At 58.9% G+C, this 10019-nt stretch overlaps 1 protein-coding gene across 1 annotated transcript in view; it reads right to left on the bottom strand.

Moving 5' to 3' along the window:
- Window positions 1-2055: 2055 nt before the first annotated feature.
- LOC116937897 (chromodomain-helicase-DNA-binding protein 5-like) overlaps window positions 2056-10019 on the bottom strand; it is a 130440-nt gene continuing 122476 nt past the window's right edge. The window contains exons 25-26 of the mRNA XM_076056456.1: window positions 4153-4270; window positions 2056-2312 (exon numbers count right to left, since the gene is read on the bottom strand). Coding sequence (XP_075912571.1) covers window positions 2056-2312; window positions 4153-4270 — 375 coding nt within the window. The remainder of the gene's footprint in view (window positions 2313-4152; window positions 4271-10019) is intronic.

The following is a 10019-nucleotide window of genomic DNA, read 5'->3' as shown; positions in this document are numbered from 1 at the left end:
AGTGGTGAGTGAGTGAGTGGTGAGTGAGTGGTGAGTGAGTGGTGAGTGAGTGGTGAGTGGTGAGTGAGTGGTGAGTGGTAAGTGAGTGACTGAGTGGTGAGTGAGTGGTGAGTGGTGAGTGAGTGGTGAGTGGTGAGTGAGTGGTGAGTGGTGAGTGAGGAGTGGTGAGTGAGTGGTGAGTGAGTGGTGAGTGGTGAGTGAGTGAGTGGTGAGTGAGTGGTGAGTGAGTGGTGAGTGGTGAGTGAGTGGTGAGTGGTGAGTGAGTGACTGAGTGGTAAGTGGGTGGTGAGTGAGTGGTGAGTGAGTGGTGAGTGGTGAGTGAGTGGTGAGTGAGTGGTGAGTGAGTGGTGAGTGGTGAGTGGTGGTGAGTGGTGAGTGAGTGAGTGAGTGGTGAGTGAGTGGTGAGTGAGTGGTGAGTGGTGAGTATGGTGAGTGAGTGGTGAGTGAGTGGAGAGTGAGTGGTGAGTGAGTGAGTGGTGAGTGAGTGGTGAGTGGTGAGTGAGTGGTGGAGTGAGTGAGTGAGTGGTGAGTGAGTGGTGAGTGAGTGGTGAGTGAGTGGTGAAGGAGGTGAGTGAGTGGTGAGTGAGTGAGTGAGTGGTGAGTGAGTGGTGAGTGGTGAGTGAGTGGTGAGGTGAGTGGTGAGTGGTGAGTGAGTGGTGAGTGAGTGGTGAGTGGTGAGTGAGTGAGTGGTGAGTGAGTGGTGAGTGAGTGGTGAGTGGTGAGTGAGTGGTGAGTGGTGAGTGAGTGACTGAGTGGTGAGTGAGTGGTGGTGGATGAGTGGAGTGGTGAGTGGTGAGTGGTGAGTGAGTGGTGAGTGGTGAGTGAGTGAGTGGTGAGAGTGGTGAGTGAGTGGTGAGTGGTGAGTGAGTGAGTGAGTGGTGAGTGAGTGGTGAGTGAGTGGTTGAGTGGTGAGTGGTGAGTGAGTGGTGAGTGGTGAGTGAGTGACTGAGTGGTAAGTGAGTGGTGAGTGAGTGGTGAGTGAGTGGTGAGTGGTGAGTGAGTGGTGAGTGAGTGGTGAGTGGTGAGTGAGTGGTGAGTGAGTGAGTGAGTGGTGAGTGAGTGGTGAGTGAGTGGTGAGTGGTGAGTAACTGGTGAGTGAGTGGTGAGTGAGTGGTGGTGAGTGAGTGAGTGGTGAGTGAGTGGTGAGTGGTGATGTGAGTGAGTGGTGAGTGGTGAGTGAGTGGTGGTGAGTGGTGAGTGAGTGGTGAGTGAGTGGTGAGTGAGTGAGTGGTGAGTGAGTGGTGAGTGGTGAGTGAGTGAGTGGTGAGTGAGTGAGTGGTGAGTGAGTGGTGAGTGGTGAGTGAGTGGTGAGTGAGTGGTGAGTGGTGAGTGAGTGGTGAGTGAGTGGTGAGTGGTGAGTGAGTGGTGAGTGGTGAGTGGTGAGTGAGTGGTGAGTGAGTGGTGAGTGAGTGGTGAGTGAGTGAGTGAGTGGTGAGTGAGTGGTGAGTGAGTGGTGAGTGAGTGGTGAGTGAGTGAGTGGTGAGTGGTGAGTGAGTGAGTGGTGAGTGAGTGGTGAGTGGTGAGTGAGTGGTGAGTGGTGAGTGAGTGGTGAGTGAGTGGTGAGTGAGTGGTGAGTGAGTGGTGAGTGGTGAGTGAGTGGTGAGTGAGTGGTGAGTGGTGAGTGAGTGGTGAGTGAGTGGTGAGTGAGTGGTGAGTGGTGAGTGAGTGGTGAGTGAGTGAGTGGTGAGTGAGTGGTGAGTGAGTGAGTGGTGAGTGGTGAGTGAGTGGTGAGTGAGTGAGTGGTGAGTGAGTGGTGAGTGGTGAGTGAGTGGTGAGTGAGTGAGTGGTGAGTGAGTGGTGAGTGAGTGGTGAGTGAGTGGTGAGTGGTGAGTGAGTGGTGAGTGAGTGAGTGGTGAGTGAGTGGTGAGTGGTGAGTGGTGAGTGAGTGGTGAGTGAGTGAGTGGTGAGTGAGTGGTGAGTGGTGAGTGAGTGGTGAGTGAGTGAGTGGTGAGTGAGTGGTGAGTGAGTGGTGAGTGGTGACTGAGTGGTGAGTGAGTGGTGAGTGGTGAGTGAGTGGTGAGTGAGTTACTCACCAGCTCTGCCTCCTGTGCTGACTTAAGCCCCACCCCCTCCCCATCCTCCACCCCTCCTCCCACCCTCCCGTGGCCCCTCCCCCTTCTCCGCAGGCCCCGCCCCCATCCGGCCATCCCCCGCCCCCTCGACAGCTACGGGCCCCGCCCTCTCCGCCGGCTCCTCCCCCTCGACGGTCGCCCCGGCAACCGCGGGGGCGCCCGCCCCGGTTTCCACGGCAACCGCGGGGGCCAAGTCGGGAGGGGCGGGGACGGCGGGACGGTCTCCAGGGCCGGGGGTTGCTATGGCAACGGAGGGGGGAGGGGCGGGGGGCGAGTGGGCGGGGCAGTGGGTGTGAGTGACAGGGACAGCTGTCACTGGGGGTGTCCCCTAGGGCTACAGCTCCACAGAGGGACAGCTGCCACTGGGGGTGCCCCCTAGGGCTACAGCTCCACACAGGGACAGCTGTCACTGGGGGTGTCCCCTAGGGCTACAGCACCACACAGGGACAGCTGCCACTGGGGGTGTCCCCTAGGGCTACAGCACCACACAGGGACAGCTGCCACTGGGGGTGTCCCCCTAGGGCTACAGCACCACACAGGGACAGCTGTCACTGGGGGTGTCCCCTAGGGCTACAGCACCACACAGCAGACTCACACACAGGGACAGCTGTCACTGGGGGTACCCCCTAGGGCTACAGCACCACACAGGGACAGCTGCCACTGGGGGTGTCCTCCTAGGGCTACAGCACCACACAGGGACAGCTGCCACTGGGGGTGTCCTCCTAGGGCTACAGCACCACACAGGGACAGCTGCCACTGGGGGTGTCCCCCTAGGGCTACAGCACCACACAGCAACAGCAGACTCACACACAGGGACAGCTGCCACTGGGGGTGTCCCCCTAGGCTACAGCACCACACAGCAGACTCACACACAGGGACAGCTGTCACTGGGGGTGTCCCCTAGGGCTACAGCACCACACAGCAGACTCACACACAGGGACAGCTGTCACTGGGGGTGTCCCCTAGACTACAGCACCACACAGCAGACTCACACACAGGGACAGCTGCCACTGGGGGTGCCCCCTAGGCTACAGCACCACACAGCAGACTCACACACAGGGACAGCTGCCACTGGGGGTGTCCCCTAGACTACAGCACCACACAGCAGACTCACACAGGGACAGCTGTCACTGGGGGTGTCCCCTAGGGCTACAGCACCACACAGCAACAGCAGACTCACACACAGGGACAGCTGTCACTGGGGGTGTCCCCCTAGGGCTACAGCACCACACAGCAGCAGACTCACACACAGGGACAGCTGTCACTGGGGGTGTCCCCTAGGGCTACAGCACCACACAGGGACAGCTGCCACTGGGGGTGTCCCCTAGGCTACAGCACCACACAGCAGACTCACACACAGGGACAGCTGTCACTGGGGGTGTCCCCTAGGCTACAGCACCACACAGCAGACTCACACACAGGGACAGCTGTCACTGGGGGTGTCCCCTAGGGCTACAGCACCACACAGCAGACTCACACACAGGGACAGCTGCCACTGGGGGTGTCCCCTAGGGCTACAGCACCACACAGCAGACTCACACACAGGGACAGCTGTCACTGGGGGTGTCCCCTAGGGCTACAGCACCACACAGCAGACTCACACACAGGGACAGCTGTCACTGGAGGTACCCCCTAGGCTACAGCACCACACAGCAACAGCAGACTCACACACAGGGACAGCTGTCACTGGGGGTACCCCCTAGGCTACAGCACCACACAGCAACAGCAGACTCACACACAGGGACAGCTGTCACTGGGAGTGTCCCTGGGCGAGTGAGCGAGTGAGTGGGTGAGTGAGTGAGTGAGTGGGTGAGTGAGTGAGTGAGTGGGTGAGTGGGTGAGTGAGTGAGTGGGTGAGTGGGTGAGTGGGTGAGTGGGTGAGTGGGTGAGTGAGTGAGTGGGTGAGTGGGTGAGTGAGTGAGTGGGTGAGTGGATGAGTGAGTGGGTGAGTGAGTGAATGGGTGAGTGAGTGAATGGGTGAGCGGGCGAGTGAATGAGTGGGTGAGTGAGTGGGTGAGTGAAGGGTAAGTGAGCGGGTGAGCGGGGGACTGAGTGAGTGAGTGAGCGAGCGGTTGACTACCGGGTTGACTCGGCGGAGCGGACGAAAGGGGTTGGGGTGGAGCGAGCGGTGGGCGACTCCGCTCAATGGCGAGCGACGGGATGCTCCACCTCCCATTAACGTGGGAGAACTCCTGCACCTGTAGTCGCCCACGCAGAGTCGCCCACTCACTCAGTCACAGAGTCGCCCACTCACTCACTCAGTCACAGAATCGCTCACACACTCACTCAGTCACAGAGTCGCCCACTCACTCACTCAGTCACAGAGTCGCCCACTCACTCACTCAGTCACAGAGTCGCCCACTCACTCACTCAGCCACAGAGTCGCCCACTCACTCAGTCAGTCACAGAGTCGCCCACTCACTCACTCAGCCACAGAGTCGCCCACTCACTCACTCAGCCACAGAGTCGCCCACTCACTCACTCAGTCACAGAGTCGCCCACTCACTCACTCAGTCACAGAGTCGCCCACTCACTCACTCAGCCACAGAGTCGCCCACTCACTCACTCAGTCACAGAGTCGCCCACTCACTCACTCAGCCACAGAGTCGCCCACTCACTCACTCAGCCACAGAGTCGCCCACTCACTCACTCAGCCACAGAGTCGCCCACTCACTCACTCACTCAGCCACAGAGTCGCCCACTCACTCACTCAGTCACAGAGTCGCCCACTCACTCACTCAGTCACAGAGTCGCCCACTCACTCACTCAGCCACAGAGTCGCCCACTCACTCACTCAGTCACAGAGTCGCCCACTCACTCACTCACTCAGCCACAGAGTCGCCCACTCACTCACTCAGTCACAGAGTCGCCCACTCACTCACTCACTCAGTCGCAGAGTCGCCCACTCACTCACTCAGTCACAGAGTCGCCCACTCACTCACTCAGCCACAGAGTCACTCACTCAGTCACAGAGTCGCCCACCCACTCACTCAGTCACAGAGTCGCCCACTCACTCAGTCAGTCAGTCACAGAGTCGCCCACTCACTCACTCACTCAGTCACAGAGTCGCCCACTCACTCACTCAGCCACAGAGTCGCCCACTCACTCACTCAGTCACAGAGTCGCCCACTCACTCACTCAGCCACAGAGTCGCCCACTCACTCAGTCAGTCACAGAGTCGCCCACTCACTCACTCAGTCACAGAGTCGCCCACTCACTCACTCACTCAGCCACAGAGTCGCCCACTCACTCACTCAGTCACAGAGTCGCCCACTCACTCACTCACTCAGCCACAGAGTCGCCCACTCACTCACTCAGTCACAGAGTCGCCCACTCACTCACTCAGCCACAGAGTCACTCACTCAGTCACAGAGTCGCCCACTCACTCACTCAGCCACAGAGTCGCCCACTCACTCACTCAGTCACAGAGTCGCCCACTCACTCACTCAGCCACAGAGTCGCCCACTCACTCACTCAGTCACAGAGTCGCCCACTCACTCACTCAGCCACAGAGTCGCCCACTCACTCACTCAGCCACAGAGTCGCCCACTCACTCACTCAGCCACAGAGTCGCCCACTCACTCACTCAGCCACAGAGTCGCCCACTCACTAACTCAGCCACAGAGTCGCCCACTCACTCAGTCAGTCACAGAGTCGCCCACTCACTCACTCAGCCACAGAGTCGCCCACTCACTCACTCAGCCACAGAGTCGCCCACTCACTCACTCAGCCACAGAGTCGCCCACTCACTCACTCAGCCACAGAGTCGCCCACTCACTCACTCAGCCACATAGTCGCCCACTCACTCACTCAGCCACAGAGTCGCCCACTCACTCAGTCAGTCACATAGTCGCCCACTCACTCACTCAGTCACAGAGTCGCCCACTCACTCACTCAGTTACAGAGTCGCCAACTCACTCACTCAGTCAGTCACAGAGTCGCCCACTCACTCACTCAGCCACAGAGTCGCTCACTCACTCACTCAGTCACAGAGTCGCCCACTCACTCAGCCACAGAGTCGCCCACTCACTCATTCAGTCACAGAGTCGCCCACTCACTCACTCAGTCACAGAGTCGCCCACTCACTCACTCAGTCAGTCAGTCACAGAGTCGCCCACTCACTCACCCAGTCACAGAGTCGCCCACTCACTCACTCAGTCACAGAGTCGCCCACTCACTCACTCAGTCACAGAGTCGCCCACTCACTCACTCACTCAGTCAGTCAGCTACAGAGTCGCCCACTCACTCACTCAGTCACAGAGTCGCCCACTCAGTCAGTCACAGAGTCGCCCACTCACTCAGTCAGTCACAGAGTCGCCCACTCACTCACTCACTCACAGAGTCGCCCACTCACTCACTCAGTCAGTCACAGAGTCGCCCACTCACTCACTCAGCCACAGAGTCGCCCACTCACTCACTTACTGAGCCACAGAGTCGCCCACTCACTCACTCAGCCACAGAGTCGCCCACTCACTCACTCAGTCAGTCACAAAGTCGCCCACTCACTCACTCAGTCAGTCACAAAGTCGCCCACTCACTCAGCCACAGAGTCGCCCACTCACTCACTCAGTCACAGAGTCGCCCACTCACTCACTCAGTCACAGAGTCGCCCACTCACTCACTCAGTCACAGAGTCGCCCACTCACTCACTCAGTCACAGAGTCGCCCACTCACTCAGTCACAGAGTCGCCCACCCACTCACTCAGCCACAGAGTCGCCCACTCACTCACTCAGTCACTCAGTCACAGAGTCGCCCACTCACTCACTCAGTCACAGAGTCGCCCACTCACTCACTCAGCCACAGAGTCGCCCACTCACTCACTCAGCCACAGAGTCGCCCACTCACTCACTCAGCCACAGAGTCGCCCACTCACTCACTCATTCACAGAGTCGTCCACTCACTCACTCAGTCACAGAGTCGCCCACTCACTCACTCAGCCACAGAGTCGCCCACTCACTCAGTCAGTCACAGAGTCGCCCACTCACTCACTCAGCCACAGAGTCGCCCACTCACTCACTCAGTCAGTCACAGAGTCGCCCACTCACTCACTCAGTCACAGAGTCGCCCACTCACTCACTCAGCCACAGAGTCGCCCACTCACTCACTCACTCAGTCACAGAGTCGCCCACTCACTCACTCAGTCACAGAGTCGTCCACTCAATCACTCAGTCACAGAGTCGCCCACTCACTCACTCAGTCACAGAGTCGCCCACTCACTCAGTCACAGAGTCGCCCACTCACTCACTCACTCAGTCACAGAGTCGCCCACTCACTCACTCAGTCACAGAGTCGCCCACTCACTCACTCAGTCACAGAGTCGCCCACTCACTCACTCAGCCACAGAGTCGCCCACTCACTCACTCAGTCACAGAGTCGTCCACTCACTCACTCAGTCACAGAGTCGTCCACTCACTCACTCAGCCACAGAGTCGCCCACTCACTCAGTCAGTCACAGAGTCGCCCACTCACTCAATCAGCCACAGAGTCGTCCACTCACTCACTCAGTCACAGAGTCGTCCACTCACTCACTCAATGAGCCACAGAGTCGCCCACTCACTCACTCAGTCACAGAGTCGCCCACTCACTCACTCAGTCACAGAGTCGGCCACTCACTCACTCAGCCACAGAGTCGCCCACTCACTCACTCACTCAGCCACAGAGTCGCCCACTCACTCACTCAGCAACAGAGTCGCCCACTCACTCACTCAGTCACAGAGTCGTCCACTCACTCACTCAGTCACAGAGTCGCCCACTCACTCACTCAGTCACAGAGTCGGCCACTCACTCACTCACTCAGCCACAGAGTCGCCCACTCACTCACTCAGCAACAGAGTCGCCCACTCACTCACTCAGTCACAGAGTCGTCCACTCACTCACTCAGTCACAGAGTCGCCCACTCACTCACTCAGTCACAGAGTCGCCCACTCACTCACTCACTCAGCCACAGAGTCGCCCACTCACTCACTCAGCAACAGAGTCGCCCACTCACTCACTCAGTCACAGAGTCGTCCACTCACTCACTCAGTCACAGAGTCGCCCACTCACTCACTCAGCCACAGAGTCGCCCACTCACTCACTCAGCCACAGAGTCGCCCACTCACTCAGTCACAGAGTCGCCCACTCACTCACTCAGCCACAGAGTCGCCCACTCACTCACTCAGCCACAGAGTCGCCCACTCACTCACTCAGCCACAGAGTCGCCCACTCACTCACTCATTCACAGAGTCGTCCACTCACTCACTCAGTCACAGAGTCGCCCACTCACTCACTCAGCCACAGAGTCGCCCACTCACTCACTCAGTCACAGAGTCGCCCACTCACTCACTCAGTCACAGAGTCGCCCACTCTATCACTCAGCCACAGAGTCGCCCACTCACTCAGTCAGTCACAGAGTCGCCCACTCACTCACTCAGCCACAGAGTCGCCCACTCACTCACTCAGTCAGTCACAGAGTCGCCCACTCACTCACTCAGCCACAGAGTCGCCCACTCACTCACTCAGCCACAAAGTCGCCCACTCACTCAGTCAGTCACAGAGTCGCCCACTCACTCACTCACTCAGCCACAGAGTCGCCCACTCACTCACTCAGTCAGTCACAGAGTCGCCCACTCACTCACTCAGCCACAGAGTCGCCCACTCACTCACTCAGCCACAGAGTCGCCCACTCACTCACTCACAGATTCGTCCACCATCCATGCAAAACCATCTCCCGTTTTCACGCCCAGTCGCCTCACATAGTCACCCCTATAGAGCGCCCATATAGTCACCCCTATAGTGTTTCTTATAGTCACCTTAGTCACATCCCCGAGTCACCCCCTCCGTGTCCACCTTCTTGCGGACGAGCGACATCACTCCGATGCGGGTGAGCACGTGCTGTCTGGACAGCTCCTAGTCACCCCCTAGTCACCCCCTAGTCACCCCTAGTCACCCCCTAGTCACCCTTAGTCATTCCCTAGTCATCCCTAGTCACCCCTAGTCACCCCAAGTCACCCGCTAGTCACCCCTAGTCACCCCTAGTCACCCCCTAGTCAACCCCAGTCACCACCTAGTCACCCCCTAGTCACCCCTAGTCACCCCCTAGTCACCCCCTAGTCACCCCCTAGTCACCCCCTAGTCACCCCTTGCCATGTCCACCTTCTTGCGGACGAGCGACATCACTCCGATGCGGGTGAGCACGTGCTGTCTGGAGAGCCCCTAGTCACCCCCTAGTCACCCCCTAGTCACCCCCTAGTCACCCCCTCGTCACCCCTCGCCGTGTCCACCTTCTTGCGGACGAGCGACATCACTCCGATGCGGGTGAGCACGTGCTGTCTGGAGAGGCCCCTAGTCACCCCCTAGTCACCCCCTAGTCACCCCTAGTCACCCCTAGTCACCCCTAGTCACCCCCTAGTCACCCCGAGTCACCCCCTAGTCACCCCTAGTCATCCCCTAGTCACCCCCTAGTCACCCCTAGTCACCCCCTAGTCACCCCCTAGTCACCCCTAGTCACCCCCTAGTCACCCCCTAGTCACCCCTAGTCACCCCCTAGTCACCCCCTAGTCACCCCTAGTCACCCCTAGTCACCCCCTAGTCACCCCCTAGTCACCCCGAGTCACCCCTCGCCGTGTCCACCTTCTTGCGGACGAGTGACATCACTCCGATGCGGGTGAGCACGTGCTGTCTGGACAGCTCCTAGTCACCCCCTAGTCACCCCCTAGTCACCCCTAGTCACCCCTAGTCACCCCCTAGTCACCCCTAGTCATTCCCTAGTCATCCCTAGTCACCCCTAGTCACCCCAAGTCACCCGCTAGTCACCCCTAGTCACCCCTAGTCACCCCCTAGTCAACCCCAGTCACCCCCTAGTCACCCCCTAGTCACCCCTAGTCACCCCCTAGTCACCCCCTAGTCACCCCCTAGTCACCCCTTGCCATGTCCACCTTCTTGCGGACGAGCGACATCACTCCGAT

The sequence above is a fragment of the Petromyzon marinus genome, chromosome 75 (assembly GCF_048934315.1).
Source record: "Petromyzon marinus isolate PM22_M1 ecotype Great Lakes invasive population chromosome 75, UKy_Petmar_22M1.pri1.0, whole genome shotgun sequence".
NCBI classification, from domain to species: Eukaryota; Metazoa; Chordata; class Hyperoartia; order Petromyzontiformes; family Petromyzontidae; genus Petromyzon; species Petromyzon marinus.
This window is presented reverse-complemented; position numbering and strand designations above follow the sequence as displayed.